Source organism: Berghia stephanieae, chromosome 8 (assembly GCF_034508935.2).
Source record: "Berghia stephanieae isolate SIO BIC M18660-M18661 chromosome 8, UCSD_Bste_1.3, whole genome shotgun sequence".
In the NCBI taxonomy this organism is placed as follows: Eukaryota; Metazoa; Mollusca; class Gastropoda; order Nudibranchia; family Aeolidiidae; genus Berghia; species Berghia stephanieae.
Window position 1 is genome coordinate 1,857,962 of NC_088367.1, and position 21,402 is coordinate 1,879,363.

General features: G+C 37.6%; 1 protein-coding gene across 1 annotated transcript in view; it reads right to left on the reverse strand.

Annotated features, from left to right (window-relative positions):
- Positions 1–14,894: 14,894 nt before the first annotated feature.
- Positions 14,895–21,402, reverse strand: part of LOC144978008 (uncharacterized) — a 20,805-nt gene continuing 14,297 nt past the window's right edge. The window contains exon 5 of the mRNA XM_078923432.1: positions 14,895–16,524. Coding sequence (XP_078779558.1) covers positions 16,064–16,524 — 461 coding nt within the window. The 3' untranslated portion in view covers positions 14,895–16,063. The remainder of the gene's footprint in view (positions 16,525–21,402) is intronic.

Sequence of the window (21,402 nt, forward strand, 5' to 3'; positions counted from 1 at the left end):
TATGGGGTGAATTTTTAATTCAGAAAAGTGAGTGGAGCAGGCACTTATGTTGGTAACAACAAGATATGAAGTGAGTAGAAAAGTGCCAGAAGACAATAGAGAATAAAAATTTTTCGCGGCGGTGGTGGGGTTTGAACCTGCGACCTTATTGGTACGACAACTCCGCCTGGCAGGTGAGAGCGTGGCTCTACCGTGTGAGCTATCCACGAACACAAAAATATTCGTTTCAAACCCAAGTCATTTCTAGATCCCTCTCTCACCCACTTCTGGGACCGCCGATTCGTTCGCCCACCACCATCGCGAAGTATTTTGACCAGCAGTTAAGCTTAACAGCCAATATTCTCAACACAAACATATAACATAGAAACGATTGAGACATTGAGTATGCTCCGGTGTATGGGGTGAATTTTTAATTCAGAAAAGTGAGTGGAGCAGGCACTTATGTTGGTAACAACAAGATATGAAGTGAGTAGAAAAGTGCCAGAAGACAATAGAGAATAAAAATTTTTCGCGGCGGTGGTGGGGTTTGAACCTGCGACCTTATTGGTACGACAACTCCGCCTGGCAGGTGAGAGCGTGGCTCTACCGTGTGAGCTATCCACGAACACAAAAATATTCGTTTCAAACCCAAGTCATTTCTAGATCCCTCTCTCACCCACTTCTGGGACCGCCGATTCGTTCGCCCACCACCATCGCGAAGTATTTTGACCAGCAGTTAAGCTTAACAGCCAATATTCTCAACACAAACATATAACATAGAAACGATTGAGACATTGAGTATGCTCCGGTGTATGGGGTGAATTTTTAATTCAGAAAAGTGAGTGGAGCAGGCACTTATGTTGGTAACAACAAGATATGAAGTGAGTAGAAAAGTGCCAGAAGACAATAGAGAATAAAAATTTTTATTCTCTATTGTCTTCTGGCACTTTTCTACTCACTTCATATCTTGTTGTTACCAACATAAGTGCCTGCTCCACTCACTTTTCTGAATTAAAAATACAAGAGAAACAACTCAGTTTTTGAACTCCTATGTTACTCCAATATGAGTTCCTTCCCTTGATATTCTAATCTGACACTGTGTAAAACTCATGTCGGTATGATGATTAGTTTACTGCCCACATTTAAAAACGACCGTTGGATTGTCGTTCTTATTTATTCGAAGGGTGATGTTTTAAATTGTTCAATACGTTATTAATATATTGTTAGTCGCGTTGTTACCGTTTATAGTCTGGTTCATACAGTTTAGTGAGAATTACTCGTAAATTATGTGGATGGCAAAGAAAAAAAACCCAACTATAACAAAGACCTGAGTGACGTCAACTTCGTTCTATCTATAAGCGGTAAATGTTACACCTAGTTTTGTGTTGGACCATAATATTTCCGGATGGCAATGTTGTGTATTCGGGAAAACCGTGTATTCGAGGAAACCGTGTATTCGGGCAAACCGTGTATTCGAAGAAACCGTGTATTAGGGGAAACCGTGCATTCGGGGAAATCGTGTATCGAAGAAAAAAACGTGTATTCGAAGAAACCGTGTATTCGGGCAAACCGTGTATTCGAGGAAACCGTGTATTCGGGCAAACCGTGTATTCGAAGAAACCGTGTATTAGGGGAAACCGTGCATTCGGGGAAATCGTGTATCGAAGAAAAAAACGTGTATTCGAAGAAACCGTGTATTCGGGCAAACCGTGTACTTGAGGAAATCGCGTTTGAGGAAGCATGCGGTACTGCTGAATACGGAAATCCACCGAAATCTACCGAAATCCACCAAAATCTACCGAAATCCACCAAAATCTACCGAAATCCACCGAAATCTACCGAAATCCACCGAAATCTACCGGAATTCACTGAAGTGGGAATTGACCCAGAGACTATGGGAGCTGGACACCAGTGGGGATTGAACCCGGGACTAGGGGCGGTGGACACAAGTGGGGAGTAAACCTGGGACTATGGGAAGTTGACACGAATGAGGAGTAAACCTGGGACTATGGGAAGTGGATACCAGTAGGGAGTGAAGCCGGGAGTATGGGAGGTGGCCACACTTGGGGAGTGAACCCGGGACTTGGGAGGTTGATATCAGTGGGGGGGGGGGGGGCGAACATGGGATTATAGGAGGTGGGTACCAGTAGGGAGTGAACCCGGGAGTATGGGAGGTGGACATACTTGGAAACTGAACCTGAGAATGCGGGAGATGGACACCAATAGGGATTGAACCCGGGACTAGGAGAGGTGGACACAAGTGGGAGAGTAAACTTAGAACTGTGAGATGTGGACATTACTGGGGAGTGAACCCATAGGTAAGGGAGAGTACACCCAGAGGAGAGAGAACCCGAGACGAACTAGAGTGGACACCAGTGAGGAGTGAACCTAGGACAATATATCTACATCCTGTATTCTTCGTCATCCACTTTCATATTCTTGCGCTCACTCTCCACTGGTGCCCATCTGAGATAGTCTAAGGACGCTCCTCCCCACATGTTCCCATCTGAGATAGTCTAAGGACGCTCACTCCCCACTGGTGCCCATCTGAGATAGTCTAAGGACGCTCCCTCCCCGCTGGTGCCCATCTGAGATAGTCTAAGGACGCTCACTCTCCACTGGTGCCCATCTGAGATAGTCTAAGGACGCTCACTCCCCATTGGTGCCCATCTGAGATAGTCTGAGGACGCTCACTCCCCATTGGTGCCCATCTGAGATAGTCTAAGGACGCTCACTCCCCACAGGTGCCCATCTGAGATAATCTAAGGACGCTCACTCCCCACTGACACCCATCTGTGATAGTCTAAGGACGCTCCTCCCCACTGGTGCCCATCTGAGATAGTCTATGGACGCTCACTCCCCATTGGTGCCCATCTGAGATAGTCTAAGGACGCTCACTCTCCACTGGTGCCCATCTGAGATAGTCAAAGGACGCTCCTCCCCACTGGTGCCCATCTGAGATAGCCTAAGGACGCTCCTCCCCACTGGTGCCCATCTGAGATAGTCTAAGGACGCTCACTCCCCACTGGTGCCCATCTGAGATAGCCTAAGGACGCTCCTCCCCACTGGTGCCCATCTGTGATAGTCTAAGGACGCTCACTCTCCACTGACACCCATCTGAGATAGCCTAAGGACGCTCACTCCCCACTGGTGCCCATCTGAGATAGTCTAAGGACGCTCACTCTCCACTGGTTGCATTTTGAGATAATCTAAGGACGCTCACTCCCCATTGGCGCCCATCTGTGATAGTCTAAGGACGCTCATTCTCCACTGGTGCCCATCTGGGATAGTCTAAGGACGCTCACTCCCCATTGGTGCCCATCTGAGTAGTCTAAGGATTATTTTTCACTGGTGTCCATATATCAATTCCCCCGGTTTATACTATATTGGTTCTATTATAGTCCCAGGTTCGCTCCCCACCAGTGTTCACCAATTGGTGTGTGTTCCGGTTTATTCCTCACTGGTACCCGCCTCCCATAGTCTCTGGTTCACTCCTCACTGGTGCCCACCTCTCCTAGTCCTGGGTTCAATCCCCACTGATGTCCACCTCCCACAGTCCCAGGTTCACTTCCCAATGGTGTCAACCTCGGGTAGTCTCGGGATCACTCTCCATTGGTGTCAACCTCCCATACTCCCGGGTTGACCCAAAATTAATTGTGTCAAAATCCCATAGTCCCGGGTTCACTCCCTCTTGTGTGTTGCGCGCCTAGCAGGCAGCTGTGTTAAAACGAGCTGTGGTTATTTCTGCTGGATTAATTCTACTTTCTAAATTGGATGTTATTCTGTGATAATTGTCATAACACCGTGCACTTTTTAAATTGTTTAAGAAGATTTTTAACAGTCAAGCTTTTATAAACTCGAATTTAAAAAGGGATTCTACAACATTTGTCATTTTATCTATACTTTATAATATGTTCAGGGTCCCATTTGTAAATAACGCATCTATTTTTAAAACAAATAGACGTGGTCGACGAGGTGGACAAAGAAAACTAAAAGTGATTAGTGCTCAACTAGGCCGTCAACCACCACAACACAATAAGTCAGTGAGACCACCATCCACACTGACAGATGTTTTTAACTCACTCAACTCAAAAACCGACTATAGATAGTATGCGCTTGGCTAAGAAGCTCATAACATTGCCATCCTGAAGTATAACGGACCAGCACACAAAACGGTGTGTATCCATGAACGTTTATAGTCTGGTTAATACAGTTCAGTGAGAACAACTCACAAACGCGGATGGCAAAAACAATAACAAAGGCCTGAGTGACGTCATCTTCGTTCTATATATATCCGTAGTTTACCCGGGTTAATTTTACCCCATGCCTATTAAAACATTTTTCTGAGACAATTTATAGGCGTGGTATCTACGCTTATGTTTTTTCTGTTTTTGATTTGACATGTTAATGGTGGTTGAATAAAACTATCTTTGTACATGCTCATTTTTAATACATTTTTTTTTTTCAATTTTGAAAAGTAGGAAAAATCTCTAGGATTGAGTGAGTTAAATTTGCCAATGCCTCTTATAAAAACAATAGTGACGGTGAGAAGGTCAAACCATTGCCGTGTCTATACAAACAACCCATGATCATTCAATCCCAGACGTGTCTTAAAATGCCAGTTTTAAATGCTCGATCGGTGTGTAACAAAACAAGTCTGATACAAGACCACATAATTGGATTCAGTAGTCTGATGTCACGTCGCCCAACAATGGCGGCCATCGTGGTTCTAAACAAAGAAAATCGGTGCTTTTTATGCTTCATGCTGGCTAGAACTTTTCATGTCTTGTGATCAGAAGGTGTAAAAGTCAAAACATGATCAGATTTATAATGTTTTTATTTTCCCTCTGGATACGCTTTTATGCTCGCCGGAGAAATATTTCATACGGGCGTCCGCCATTGTTCCGATAGTTTAAAGCCAGTGTTACTAAGTTACCATGCGTCATTAGGAAGGAAGTGACGTTAGGACTATTGAATCCTATTGAAAACGAAATCGACGCTTTATTCATTACAGCATAGAGAGCTGGTTGAATACAAATAACGGGCATGATCTATATTACATTTCCATGTGCTTGAGGTCATTGGTCACATTGGAATATGTGCTCAAAATGACCCACATAGTGAAAAGTATTCACAGTTTTTGAAATATCTTACATCACAATTGGTCATTTTGTTCAGCTTGACACATGGGTATGTTTACAACTTTCATAAACAAAGCAGCACGTTTACATTTCTGAAGAAATATCCAATCGTCGGACAGCAACAAATCATGTGATTGATGACTTGATTGGACGAAAACATGAATTGAGATCGCTCCCATTCATTCGTTGTGCTAAATGAACTCGTCCCAACCGGGTTTTCTTTTCTTAAGGTTGACACAAGAAAAACAGCGGAGCGGTGGCATTTTTAGTTATTCATAAGAGTATTTTGAATTCTACTCACGTGGAAAATTAATCTTTTAACTATTTTGAGTCTCTTCATATTAAATTACTTTATGAAAACATTCATTTCAATATAATCACTTTGTACAAGCCACCATCATCCAAACATAGTGATTTTTTACATGACTTTGAAACGTTCATCAGCAACAAAGCACTGCTCTCTGTTTTTGTTGTTAAGGGTTTTACGGCACTTGCAACACATTTAGGTTATATCAGCGTCAGTAAAAAGGAAGAAAATGGGATAGTGAAAAGTTCTAGAATTACAATTAAAGCATCCAAGAGAAAGTAAGACAAAGGGCAACTGGGAACATATAGGGATCAGATGTAGATTCCAAGAGCATACCACCAATGTACTTAGTTTGAGATCACCTATGTCTCATCCGGACACAAGCACACAATCCAACAAAGAGGAATACACTCAAATGCTTACATTATACATTAAAAATAACAATAATACATTACAGAGAGATGATTTACAAGGGAAAAAATATCATCTTCCAAAACAATTACTTTGCATTTGATTGTTTCCCTCCCACCTAGGACTCAGTCCAGGGCCAGGACAAAACCAAGTATTCTATTTTCAAGACAAAGACAGAAAGCATTTTGGAAAACAGACATAGGGGATAGAAGGCACAGTATGGTCCCCCTGCCCATTATGGGATGTCAGGAACATAGGTTTCTGGAAATCTGGTTGTTGTTGGTGATTTTAATATTCACATGGACGAGATGAAGAACGCGACAACTAATTCTCTGAATAATGTAATCAAATCCCTAAATCTAACTCCGTCCCATGAAAAAGGACATATTATTGACCTCGTTATACATAGGAATTCTGATGAATATATCAAAAAAAATATCTGTAATTCAAAATGATTTTTCAGATCACAACACTGTCCTTTTTTACCTCTCACCATCGAAACCGTCCTATAAACAAAACAAAAAAAAAAACAAAAAACAAAAAACAACAAACACACAAACAAATAATTAAGTACCAAAAATCCAAGTCAATATGTCGTGATGACTTTATCAAAGACCTCAGAAACGCGCATCTTAATGACCTAATAGAGAAAACAACAACAAATGTAGCAGACAAGCTAAACGTATTTGAAACAGAACAAGATACCGAATACGGAACGTTTCGGACTCAAAACCCTTCTTCAGCCAACAGCAAAAACAACAAAAACGTGAATACACCACTTAAAAATCCAGACAAATTGAGGAAAAGTATTTAGCACGGCTTGTCGGCTGATACGGTATGGAAACATGATATCAGTCTTGTTATTTATTTACTTATTTATCATTTTGTTTTTTAAAAAAAATTCTTGATTCTTTTTATTCTTTTCTCGGCAGATAAGACGTCTTCGTCAGTGAATGTTTTAAGACCCTTTTCAATTCGTTGCATCTTTCAACAAGTGAAAATTAATACATTCACGGTGCAATTTGTGAGAATACTGAGTTTGCGCCAACGGGTCCCGTTAGAGATAGACGACGATTGGGATTGTTTGGAAGCTTTAACCCTTTGCCCACTAGTCATTATGACATCCGAAATGCTATCGCCTTCTACATCTACGCCAGAATAGAAATAGAGGGTGGAGCCTACCATGATATAACATTTTATGGATCCCTAATTTCATCATATCAGTTCTGTCCACTGACAGGTGGGTGGATATCGCTTTCAAGAACTTATGTCCTTATATGAAATCCTGAGTTTTTGACCAATCAACGGATTGCTCTTTTGATAGCTCGCTTGTCAACATGAGTCAGCTCAGCCCTTGATTTATGTAAAGGCATCACATGCGGTATATGTTGTGTAACTTCAAAGACCACGGTTGACCGAAAGCGATGAATGGAAGCCCTACTGTGGCGTGGAGAACGAGGTCTTGTATGTATAGTTACGTCATATCTCAACGCTCGTGAATTCTTAGTACGGCTGGACTCACAATCAAAACTCGAAATCTGTGTTTTAAACTCTTGAATCAATCGAATTACACCAGTGCGTTCGTCTCATTGAGAAATGAAAAACGATATATAAATCAAGAACATCGACCGGAAAATAAGGAAATTATCATAAAATTATAAAATTTGAGAAAGCTATTTTCAAAATCAAATATATTACAAAAAAGGTTATTTCTCGACCGATTTTTATGAGACAAAGACAATTTTTCTCCACTTTTCAAGCTGATTCCAACAATGAGGTTTTCAAATTTATCGCGATAAGATTATTTGTCATTATTTTTTAAAATACCCAATTGACTGCTCAGGAAATGAATACGTAATCCTTGGCGGCTAGCGAGTAGGTGTTAAATTTTGCTTACCCTTTCCCACGCAGACGCACACACACACACACACACACACACACACACACACACACAGACTGAACACACAATGTATGTCTTTCACTTCTGGCCAAAGTTGCCTTATTACAACTTAGACTCGAATGATAACAGCGAGTAGGGTGTCAGATTAAACTTCAGTTTTAAAGGTCTAATTCAATTCACACCGTAATAAATCATAATAATGATCATTCTTGATATATTAGAGCATTAAAATATTTAATTCACATTACCATAAATATATTTTAAATATATGTATTTTGTAATTATTTTAGCGATGATACGAACCCCTTTTAATCGTCGAGCCGAACGATAGGATGCTAGACGACGATAAGTCTGTGTGTGTGTGTGTGTGTGTGTGTGTGTGTGTGTGTGTGCGTGCGTCTACGTGGGAAAGGGTAAGCAAAATTTAACTCGCTAGGTACTCGCTAGCCGCCAAGGATTACGTATTCATTTCCTGAGCAGTCAATTGGGTATTAAAAAAAATAATGACAAATAATCTTATCGCGATAAATTTGAAAACCTCATTGTTGGAATCAGCTTGAAAATTGGAGAAAAATTGTCTTTGTCTCATAAAAATCGGTCTAGAAATAACCTTTTTTGTAATAGATTTGATTTTGAAAACAGCTTTCTCAAATTTTATAATTTTATGATAATTTCCTTGTTTTCCGGTCGATGTTCTTGATTTATATATCGTTTTTCATTTCTCAATGAGACGAACGCACTGATGTAACTCGATTGATTCAAGAGTTTAAAACACATATTTCGTGTTTTGATTGTGAGTCCAGCCGTACTAAGAATTCACGAGCGTTGAGATATGACGTAACTATACATACAAGACCTCGTTCTCCACGCCACAGTAGGGCTTCCATTCATCGCTTTCGGTCAACCGTGGTCTTTGAAGTTACACAACATATACCGCCTGTGATGCCTTTACATAAATCAAGGGTTGAGCTGACTCATTTTGACAAGCGAGCTATCAAAAGAGCAATCGTTGATTGGTCAAAAACTCAGAATTTCATATAAGGACACAAGTTCTGGAAAGCGATACCCACCCACCTGTCAGTGGACAGCACTGATATGACGAAATTAGGGCTCCATAAAATGTTATATCATGGTAGGCTCCACCCTCTATTTCTGTTCTGGCGTAGATGTAGAAGGCGATAGCATTTCGGATGTCATAATGACTAGTGGGCAAAGGGTTAAAGCTTCCAAACAATCCCAATCGTCGTCTATCTAATCGGCCCCGTTAGAGCCCCGATGCGCAATCTGTCGAATGATGATGACGACGACGACGACGACGAAGACTATGGCAATTATCATGCTGCTGCTGCTGATGATGATGATGATGATGATGATGATGATGATGATGATGATGATGATGATGATGATGATGATGATGATGATGATGATGATGATGATGATGATGATGATGATAATGATGATAATAATAATGAGAGTAAAATTGGTGCTTGTAATGGTAGTATTGGGGGTTCTGGTATAGGTGATGCTTGTGGGACGGGGCAGCAGGTGTAGATAGTGAGGGTAATTGTATTGCTGATGGGGACGAATGTACTAATTGGGATTGTTAACTTAAATGTTAGGTTGCATTCATTGGTGAGCATTACGTTAAATGCAATGATGTTCAATTTGAAATGTAATGCCATCTGGATACATTTCGTCTGACATTTCAAGTTTCATTTTGTTATTGATGGTTCGACAATACATCTTTGCCCTACTATGAACAAAACACGTATTTTAAGTTTTTGGCCCTAAAAAGTCTCCTACAAAATATCGATCGATTAGAATGACCCTCATTTGGCAAATGCACTCAAACCTGGGACTTCGCGAAGCCCCAGGTATGAGAGCTTTCGCCAAGATGAGGGTTATTTTAATCTATTGATTTTTGAAGGACCCGTTTTCTACCCAAAAATTTTTAATGCTTGTTTTTTCAAGAGTTGGATACAGCTCGAGTCATCATATCGCCATGACTGAATGGTATAAGTAGAAGTGACGTGTCTCTATTGATACAAACGATTCCCTGGCAGAAAGATTTCGTCTACTCTCCTGTTTGTAGAGATCCTTTTATCGGAGACAAGAAAGAAAAGAAGCTACCAAGATGCAGATGCCTTTAGCGTTTGGAATCCTGCTGGTTTTCACAGCTCTTCATGGCCACGGTGAGAGAAGTTATTCTATTCTTTCATATATTATTCAATATTCATTTATTCATTTATAGATTATGGGCGTCTGATTACATGCATCTTTTATTAAAAACAAATTCGTTTTTCTCGTTTAAGTAGATAATAGGAAAGAAAAGTCGTGACGTCAAACTCTCAACTCTTTTGGTTCCTAAATCCTTGGTGTGTATAAAATAAGCCGTTGAGAGCACTAATAATGTATAGGTTCCGTAATACTGAATCATTAGATGGCATCATTATGTTAGTAGCAGGGTGTATTAATTTGCCTATACTCACTGCACTTCCCATTGCATTATTTACTCCCCATATAAACCATTTGGAATCAAACTTCCCTTTCACACAGTTCAAGTAAACGTTAGGCGTACCTTTTGAACTAACACTTTTACTATATCCCTGACTAACCCTAGGCACTAAATCACACAAGAGACGTGTGGTTGGATATGTTGATTTTGTCTTATCCAAAGACTCGCTCGTCAAAATAATCTGTAACTGTTCCCTGTTTTGATTGGTCTGTTACTGGACATTTGCAGTGATGAGCCCGTGGGGTCATTTGCAAATACAAGCCATTGAAGATTGAAGATTCAACCCCGGGACTAAAGCCAACATTTTTGAAAGGTTTTATCCTAGTTTGTGACATTTCAGAATAGGCAGAATGATAGCCGACCATACAAGCTGCCGATCCGGGAGACTTACCGTATGTTCACACCAAATGTTCGTGTACGTGCGTGTATCGAACGAAAGAATGTATGGCTTATTCTGATCCTTCTTGTGTTCGTAATAAGGACCATTCGTTCGTGTACGTATACTTCCGTTTGTGTACTAGCGTGCAATTTGTTTTATGGCTCCGTAAATGTCCATCCGTGTTCTCTCGTGTGGTGACCAACTGCCTCCACTCAGTTCAAGAAAGAGCAAGGCAAAGTGTTATATTTTGGACAGATCAGACATCTGCCTTCATCCCTCAAAAAATGTCCAACTTTTGAAAACTTTAAAAAGAAACTCAAAACACATCTCTTTAGGAAATCATTTGATGTTTAACATTTCTATTTGGCCTACGTGTTATAGATATCCTAAATTTTCATCTTGTAGCACAGTGTGTGGTAATTAAATTACAAATTGATTAATGCTTGATTTTATGCTTAAATTATCAATTTATTGTTGTGTTTTATTTGCATTGTAAAGCGCCTCTGAGCACATTGTGGATCTAGGCGCTATATAAATTCATTCATTATTATTATTATTATTATCTGATGACATCAAATTTAAAAAAAATGGTGCGTAAATCGTATGTGTAGACTTCAGAGTGACTTCAACTTCATTCTATCTATAGATAGTTCGAAGATGACGTCACTCAGGTCTTTGTTATTGTTTTTTGCCATCCGCGTTTATGAGTAATGCTCACTGAACTGTTTTAACCCGACTATAAACGTTCATGGATACACACAGCTTTGTGTGTTGGTCCGTTATACTTCCGGATGGCAATGTTATGAGCTTCTGAGCTAAGCGCATACTATCTATAGATGCTGTGCGCATGGCTAAGAAACTCAAAATATCGCTCAGAATCAGGAAATGAATATCTCACTCCGAAATAGAGCAAATAATCATAGACAACAAAAAAGTAAAAACTAATTAAATGAATAAATAAATAATTAAATAAATACATGAAAAAAAATCTCCCTCATTCAGAAACGATCAAATGATATATTTAGCTTGAGCATTAATAAAGCGCAATATCCACAAAACGTGCGCAAAGCGCTTTACATGGGATCTCTGGTCAACAGCAACATTTAACACGGAGGACATGACATGACCCCTGTGAGGCGATAATACCATTTTTTTTCGGACAGAACAATAGAAAAATACTACCCCCCCCCCCCCCCCCCATCTTAAATTAATAATGACACCCCCCCCCTCAAAAACAAAACAAAACAAATTAAAAAAACAAAACTAACTCAGACACATTTAAACAACACAAAACAAACAAAAAATCAAACAAAAACATAACAACACAAATATTTAAAAATGAAGAAAAGAAGATAAACCGAAGACAATTTTAATTTCCTTAATCTTTTATCTTTCTATCTATCTATCTATCTATCTATCTATCTATCTATCTATCTATCTATCTATCTATCTATCTATCTATCTATCTATCTATCTATCTATCTATCTATCTATCTATCTATCTATCTATTATATATATATATATATATATATATATATATATATATATATAGTTTTGTTGACCGACTCCTTGTAATGTTTACAAACTTTCAATAATAAACGAATTCTCGATAAACTGAAAGTATTAATCAAAATCAAAATAATGACGGTAGACCCGGACGTAGCCATCGTTAAGTTATAGATAGAATGCGCTTGGCCAAGGAGTTCACAACATTGCCATCCGGAAGTATAACGGACCAACACACAAACTCTGTGTAACCATGAACTTTTATAGTCTGGTTAATACAGTTTAGTGAGAACAACTCACAAACGCGGATGGCAAAAACAATAACAAAGGCCCGAGTGACGTCATCTTCGAACTATCTATAGCCTGACACTGACCAAAAAATGACGTCAAAAGACAAGTTTTTGGCCACAAAAAAAACAAACAAACAAAAAAGCAAATCGTGAGTTGTATTCAATAGTTCAACCAATGGGATCAGTTGTTTCCTTGAGCTCTACTAACAACTCACTAGACGCTGCAAAACCTAAAAAATGACGTAAAACTGCCAGTCCTTGAGGGTTCTAGTTCTAGCGTCGCCATCGTTAACATATTGCCTGGCACTGGAACCCAAAAGCCAAAAGGACTTCATTATTTGGTTTTTGCACTGCCTAGTGAGTTGTCGTTAGTAGAGCTCATGGAAACAAGTGGTCCCATTGGTTGAACTATTGGATGCAACTCACCATTGTTTTCTTAGGGTGCATGGGCTTCGGTTTTTGTGACAAAAAAACAACAACAACTGAGTTTTCTCCTTTTGATTACATTTAGTAGTTCTGGCATGACTTCCAGCTCATCCAGTATGCTGTTATTTGTTCTTCTCTCTCTCTCTCTCTCTCTCTCTCTCTCTCTCTCTCTCTCTCTCTCTCTCTCTCTCTCTCCAGCTTATCCTCATCATCCTTCTGTAAACCACATTTCAGCAAAGTTTATACGTTTCACGTCTTTGTTCTTGACTGTCCATCCTTGAGCGCTGTAGGTCATCACTGTCCACACCAATACTTTTACTAATTATATTTAATTTTTTTATTTAGCTTGACACGAGCTCCAAAAACATCGTCACAAAAAAAAACAACAACAAAACGACAAAAAAAAAACAAACAAAAAAACAAAAACAAAACCAAACATCGTTAAGTTATAGCCTGGCACTGACCAAAAAATGACGTCAAAAGACAAGTCTTTGGCCACAAAAAAAAAAAAAAAACAACCAAAAAACAAATCGTGAGTTGTATTCAATAGTTCAACCAATGGGATCAGTTGTTTCCTTGAGCTCTACTAACGACAACTCACTAGACGCTGCAAAACCTAAAAAATGACGTCAAATTGCCAGTCCTTGAGGGTTCTCGCGTAGCCATCGTTAACATATAGCCTGACACTGGAACCCAAAAGGACTTCATTATCTGGTTTTTGCACCGCCTGGTGAGTTGTCGTTAGTAGAGCTCATAGAAACAAACAAACAAACAAAAAAACCCCGGAGAAACGGGAGAAAGTTAATTGTGAGTTGTAATCAATAGCTCAACCAATAGAATAAGCGGTTATGCGGTCATGTGCTTTGACACTACAAGCTTTCGGATCGGAAGGTCCTGGGTTCGAGCCTCTTTCGGCGCATAGTTGAGTCCTTGGAAAAGGCTTTTTACAAACATTCTCTCACCGTACTCAGGTGTAAAACGAGCACCTGACCGACAACAGCGTTGTGTCTGTCCGAAAACAAATTGTAATATCGCCTAACAGGCGTCATGGTCCGTCCTAAATATTGTTTCATTGAGCACTGTTAAATTACTCGATTTTTACTTTCGTTTGGTGTTCATTGTCTACTTCTGTGACGTCATTTTTTGGTCAGTATCACGTCACGTGTTCTGCACTGAGAACTCGGAGACATGACACAAAATCACCTGCACTAGTTCTTGCTCGATTACAATACAAGAGAAACAACTCAGTTTTATTGAACTAACTATATTAGATATGAGTTACTTCCCATGATATTCTCATGCGAGATTGTATTATACCCGAATGTCTTATAATGTCTTATAGATAGTATGCGCTTGGCTAAGAAGCTCATGACATTTCCATCCGAAAGTATAACGGACCAACACACAAAACTGTGTGTCTATATATGAACGTTTATAGTCAGGTTAATACAGTTCAGTGAGCATTACTCATAAACGCGGATGGCAAAAAACGATAACATAGACCTGAGAGACGTCATCTTCGAACTATCTATACTAGTGAGTTGTCGTTAGTAGTGCTCATGGAAACAAGTGTTCCCATTGGTTGAACTATTGAATACAACTCGCGATTTTTTTTCTCTGGCATTTTCACGTCATCTTCGAACTATCTATAGATAGTATGCGCTTGGCTAAGAAGCTCATAACATTGCCATCCGGAAGTTTAACGGACCAACACACAAAACTGTGTGTATCCATGTACGTTCATAGTCGGGTTAATACAGTCTAGTGAGCTTTACTCATAAACGCGGATGGCAAAAAAACAATAACATAGACCTGAATGACGTCATCTTCGAACTATCTATATGCATCATACCCTGTCCGACACGTTAAGTGAAGCGGTTTCCTTTGTAAGGACCCATTGCAAGGCGTTTTGACTACTAAAGTGGATATTTCTTATATACACGCTCACGTTTTTAATGAACAAAACGTTATAACTCAAACACAATGTAACAACATCACGCAACAATCATGAGAAATAACTTAAAGGAAACTTTCCAAAATCAGTTCTAAAGTTTTATTTTCTCCTCTTTTTATTATTTCATTCGTAAAAAAAAGAACAAACCAAAAATCTAAATATTGTGTGCGTGCAAATAAAAGACAAAATGTTATATTTTATTTTGGAATCTATACTAAAAATCGAGTGAGTTAGCCCGAGTCTTGGAATATGACTCTTCATCAGCCAACGACAAAAAAAAACAAACAAACAAAAAAACCAAAAAAAACCCCCAAAAAAACAAACAAAAACAAAAAAAAACAAAAACAAAACAAAAAAAACAATAGAATAACAAAAAACAAAACAAAAAAAAACAACAAAACAAATACGTTAATTAAAAAAAAACCCAAACCAGATTGGCAATCTGTTTTTAGTAATATATTCTTGTTTTCATTTTTTTTCTTGGCTGAAGAAGGGTTTTGATCCCGAGTCGTCCAGTATTCCGTCCTTTTTCTAAAACTGTTATATTTTTTTTGTTTATTTCTTTTTACAGTCCATAGCTTCTAGCCGCTAAGTATCACTTTGGACACATATAAGACATTCTTTTGTTTGGTGTGAAAGTTTAGTTTTTTGTCAGATTAAGAAATGATTTCCATTGTCCCAAATTATAAAGGTTGAATACTTTTACCCAAGTCTTTTATTTCTATCCATAAATTCCATTCTTTGAATTAAACTCTCTCCGTACAACCTGAAATAGCATGACTACTCAAAACAAAATCATTTTTTTTAAAACTCAAGCTTAATAACAACCTAGAACATGCTTTACATAACATTGGTCAGAAAAAGAAGCCTTACAAAATACAGCATGATATCTTTATACCTGATAACAAAGACTTTTCTTCAAAATAAACATGGAAAAGAAAATTGTTCTTTGTGATACAGATCTGACATCGATCTCTGTCTTGTTTTTTTTTTGTTGTGTTTTTTTTTTGTACTAATGTACTTATAGTTTCAATGTTTTTTGTCTTTTGACTGAAGGAGGGTTTTGAGCCCGAAACGTTCGGTATTTGGTATTTTGTTCTTTTTAAAATCTTATATTCCTGTTTGTTTATTACTTAATAAAGTCCATTGGATCTTAACAAATGTGGCAATTTTGTTCTAGTTGATCGGGAGAGGGTTTGTCCAGCCCGAAATACCGTTATAAGCGCACGCGGGTCATGATTTTCAATTACAACTTTATTGATGTACTTGCACCAATAAATCTGCTACAAAGGAAATGAACCGGAAAAAGAAATTGTCTCTAGAACAGCCTGGAAGTTCACCAAGTGCGTTATTGACGCACATTTTGAACTCATGAACAGTGTTAGAGTCCAAACCTCCTCCTTCCCTTTCGCATCCCATCATTCTCTGACGGAAATCGCCTTGATAACAACTGGTGTCCCTGAAGCTCTCTCTTTCGGAACACATCTTAGCAAGAACCCGTTCGATAAACGAGACATAGGCTACAATGTCTCCGTTGTCACAGTTGTCATCCAGGCAATGCGTTTGGTGAGAGCACCAACTGTCCAGATGGTCATCAATTTCTCCAATACGGTACTCTTGCAGGGTTTCCATCACCTCCTCTCTCATCTCCTGCGATTCGTTCAGGCATGTCACGACATCCGAACAGCTATCGCCCTTTGTCGCATTCGCCAAGTCTGGAGGAGTAGGAGATACACAAGACACATGATGATTTACTTTTAGGCTTTCGCCAATCAATCATAAAAATTGATGACGGCATCCATAAAAAACAGTGAATATAAAGGCTTATGAAACCCAAATATATCATGATACCATTGATGGCCATAAAATATACACCAATGGTAATAACACCAATACTTACACTAATAATACTGTGGCATAATTACACACACATGTCAACGCTAATGATTTTATGGTGGCTTTATTCAAACTTTAAATTAAATTCAACTTACACACTCGACACAATAAAAAAAATACTAAGTCCAAAAAAATGCACTTAATGATGGTGAGTACAAAAAGTTAAATGTGCAGTTCATCATGAAGAAGAATAGAATGCCGTTTTGATCAGAAACACCCTATTTTATCCCCTGTTGTAACTGTACCCACATTTCCTTCAAACCTACTAATTTTGACAGTTCCATGTCAGTCTAAAATCCACTCCCTACAAGTAAGAGCAAATCATATTCAACCTGAAACGTCTTAGACCCTTAATATTAAAGCTAAACCCCGCCTTTATGATATAATGCTATTTTGATAAATTGCCCTTTTCTTCTGCACAAACATCCATAAACCAATTACGAAAGGTTGATTAACTAGTACTCAACACGACAACCTTCCTGCACAAACACCCATAAACCAATTATGAAAGGTTGATTAACTAGTACTCAACACGACAACATTCCTGCACAAACACCCATAAACCAATTACGAAAGGTTGATTAACTAGTACTCAACACGACAACCTTCCTGCACAAACATCCATAAACCAATTACGAAAGGTTGATTAACTAGTACTCAACACGACAACCTTCCTGCACAAACATCCATAAACCAATTACGAAAGGTTGATTAACTCATTCAACCCTAACACCGACTATATCCGTAGTTTTCCCGGGTTACTTTTACCCCATGCCTATTTATTACATTTTTATGAGACAAATTATAGGCGTGGTATCAAAGCTAGTGTTTTTAGTTTTTACATGTTAATGGTAGTTGGATGAAACTATCTATGTACATGCTCATTTTAATACATTTTTTTCCAATTTTGAAAAGTAGCAAAAATCTCTAGGGTTGAGTGAGTTAACTAGTACTCAACACGATAACATTCCTGCACAAACACCCATAAACCAATTACGAAAGGTTGATTAACTCATTCAACCCTAACACCGACTATATCCGTAGTTTTCCCCGGTTACTTTTACCCCATGCCTATTTATTACATTTTTATGAGACAAATTATAGGCGTGGTATCAAAGCTAGTGTTTTTAGTTTTTACATGTTAATGGTAGTTGGATAAAACTATCTATGTACCAGTGGCGGTTCTAGCCTATTTACAGTGGTGGGGCAAAGATGATTCGGTTATATATATATATATATATATATATATATATATATATATATATATATATATATATGTTTTTTTTAATTTTTTTATTATTATTATTTTTTTTCACATTTAAAAAATAATATTTCAACCACAAACAATCACATTCACAATGAAATGACAATACCAGTAGATTTTAATTATTCCAAACGTAATCAAAAATGAATCACGAAAGAGAATACAACAAAAAAAATAAAGCGACGAGACATAATGCGACAACACCTTGACAATACAAGTCCATTTCGTTCACTCGAAAAATTAAAGAGATGCTTTAATCCCTCAACGGCGAGATTAATAATTCTGTTACATTACTGGTTTTCAGTAGTATGTAGTAACCTTAAAGTTTTCACCGAGAAGCAACAACAGCAATATGACACGAGTTTCATTCAGAGCTCAAATTGCATCATTTTACTGCACTCTTGGTGGTTAGAATGATTGTGCCGGTGGTGGTAGTGGTTGGAATAGTGGTAGCGGTGTTGGTGGTGGTGGAGGAGGATGTAATTTTGGTAGTGGTTTTGGTGGTGCTGTTGGTTAGAATGATAGTTGTGGAGACGATGACGGAAATTGTATGATGATGTTGATATTGTTTTTGTTGCTATTGTAGTACTGTAATAATAATAACAATAATAATAATAACAATAATAATAATAACAATAATAATAATAACAATAATAACAATAACAATAATAATGATAATAATAATAATAATAATAATAATAATCATAATAATAGTAATAATAATAATAATAATAATAATAATAATAATAATAATAATAATAATATAATTAATAATAATAATAATAATAATATAATAATAATAATAATAATAATAATAATAATAATAATAATAATAATAATAATAAACAATAATAATATTACCATCATCATTACTACCACCACCATCATTACTACTACCACCACCGCTACCACTACTACTACCACCATCACCATCATTATTACGTTTCCAATCATTTTTTCTCGTTTTAAAAAAATTTGATATCTATCAAAACAGACAAAAATTCCGGTGATTTTTTTTAAAGGGTAGTTAAAATATATACGATTTTATTAGCCCTGAAAATTACGATTTTTATTTTCCTAATTCAAGTAGGCAGGTCTGCTATGACAAGAATCAGTTCCATAGTCAAAATAAGACAAACAAAAACAAAGTTTATTTAATCTTAGGCTTTCGCCAATACTTCACACAATACAATTAAGACAAAATAATGCTACCAATCTCTCCTCATGCATTCATTAGACTATCACAATAACGACGTGTTATCTTTACTCCTTACCGAACCAACCCCTAGCTTCCCGCCTCTTCATCACGAACTATCTTATGTATGTATTAGCTTCAGGACGGGCAAGTACGGAATCTGCCCACCCTTACTTTAAACGTATTTATTTCCTCTATAACTTAGAATTCAACTCTCTCCTTTCTCAGAAGAGTATTTCTCGAATACTAATTCAATTGTTGAGAAAACCAAAATGGCGGTTGTATTTTATATATTTATTTAGTCGTGACTTTTGAATAAAAGTGTTTTGTTTTATTAGACGGAATACAATAGAAAATTACATTGTTTTGCAAAATTATTTTGTCTGGCAATAAAAATACAGCGGTAATTACTTTAAGAGTTAAAAAAAAGAACTAACAAATTAATTTGTTAAAAAAACAAAACAAAACCCCCCAAAAACAACAACAACAACAACAACAACAACAACAAAACAAATAAGAAAACAATTTAAATAAATGAGTTTTGAGAAGCACTAAAGAAAACGAGGAAAAAAGAAATAATTTAAATGGATAAACAAATATATAAAAACAACACAAATTAATACTAAATTGATATAAAATTAGTAAATTAATAAATTTAATTCAATACTGGAGCCTTCCCAACGTCATTACATCAATGGTACCAGCACAAGTAAGGCAATAAATAAGAAAAAGTTCGTTTGCCAAAATTTCTATTAAGTGTTCACTGGTTAATAAGGTGGGCACATTTGAATTAGCCCGACCTAGTACTAGAGAGGCCAGACTGCAAAAATCGGAGTTAGTTCGCCGTTAGGCGACGAGACGATGAGATGACGATTTTGGCGGAGTGGAGTGGTTGGGGGGGGGGGGGGGGGATGGGCGGTGATAAAAAAGAACAGGAGCGTATCCTGGTTTATGCATTACGGGGTGCATGGTGATTCGCAATCTATCAAAAATAAACACAAATTGATTTCAGTACGAAGTATCAAGTTTAAGTAGTAACTTTTGAAATTATCTAATTTAAATTAGATTATTTCGGACCTGGTAATACAGCATATAACTTGAAAAAACAGGCTGGTATTTGCCCACCCTGCCCATTATTACCCGCCGTCCCTGCTATGTACATGCTCATTTTAATACATTTTTTGCCAATTTTGAAAAGTAGCAAAAATCTCTAGGGTTGAGTGAGTTAACTAGTACTCAACACGATAACATTCCTGCACAAACACCCATAAACCAATTACGAAAGGTTGATTAACTCATTCAACCCTAACACCGACTATATCCGTAGTTTTCCCCGGTTACTTTTACCCATGCCTATTTATTACATTTTTATGAGACAAATTATAGGCGTGGTATCAAAGCTAGTGTTTTTACTTTTTACATGTTAATGGTAGTTGGATAAAACTATCTATGTACATGCTCATTTTAATACATTTTTTTCCAATTTTGAAAAGTAGCAAAAATCTCTAGGGTTGAGTGAGTTAACTAGTACTCAACACGATAACATTCCTGCACAAACACCCATAAACCAATTACGAAAGGTTGATTAACTCATTCAACCCTAACACCGACTATATCCGTAGTTTTCCCGGGTTACTTTTACCCCATGCCTATTTATTACATTTTTTATGAGACAAATTATAGGCGTGGTATCAAAGCTAGTGTTTTTAGTTTTTACATGTTAATGGTAGTTGGATAAAACTATCTATGTACATGCTCATTTTAATACATTTTTTTCCAATTTTGAAAAGTAGCAAAAATCTCTAGGGTTGAGTGAGTTAACTAGTACTAAACACGATAACCTTCCTGCACAAACACCCATAAACCAATTACGAAAGGTTGATTCACTAGTACGATATCCTGTCCACTAACTTGGACATAAAACTCTCCCAAACGTAGCATTCACTTATCAAGTTCTACTGATATGCCGGCATCATTCACTCACTAAACCCATTCCCTGATATAGATAGTATGCAGATGACGTCACTCAGGTCTTTGTTATTGTTTTTGTCATCCGCGTTTATGAGTAATGCTCACTGAACTGTATTAATCCGCATATAAACGTTCATGGATACACACAGTTTTGTGTGTTGGTCCGTTATACTTCCGGATGGCAATGTTATGAGCTTCTTAGCCAAGCGCATACTATCTATAGAATTGACCATTTTACACTAAAATTCTTGGATAACCTTTTGCATA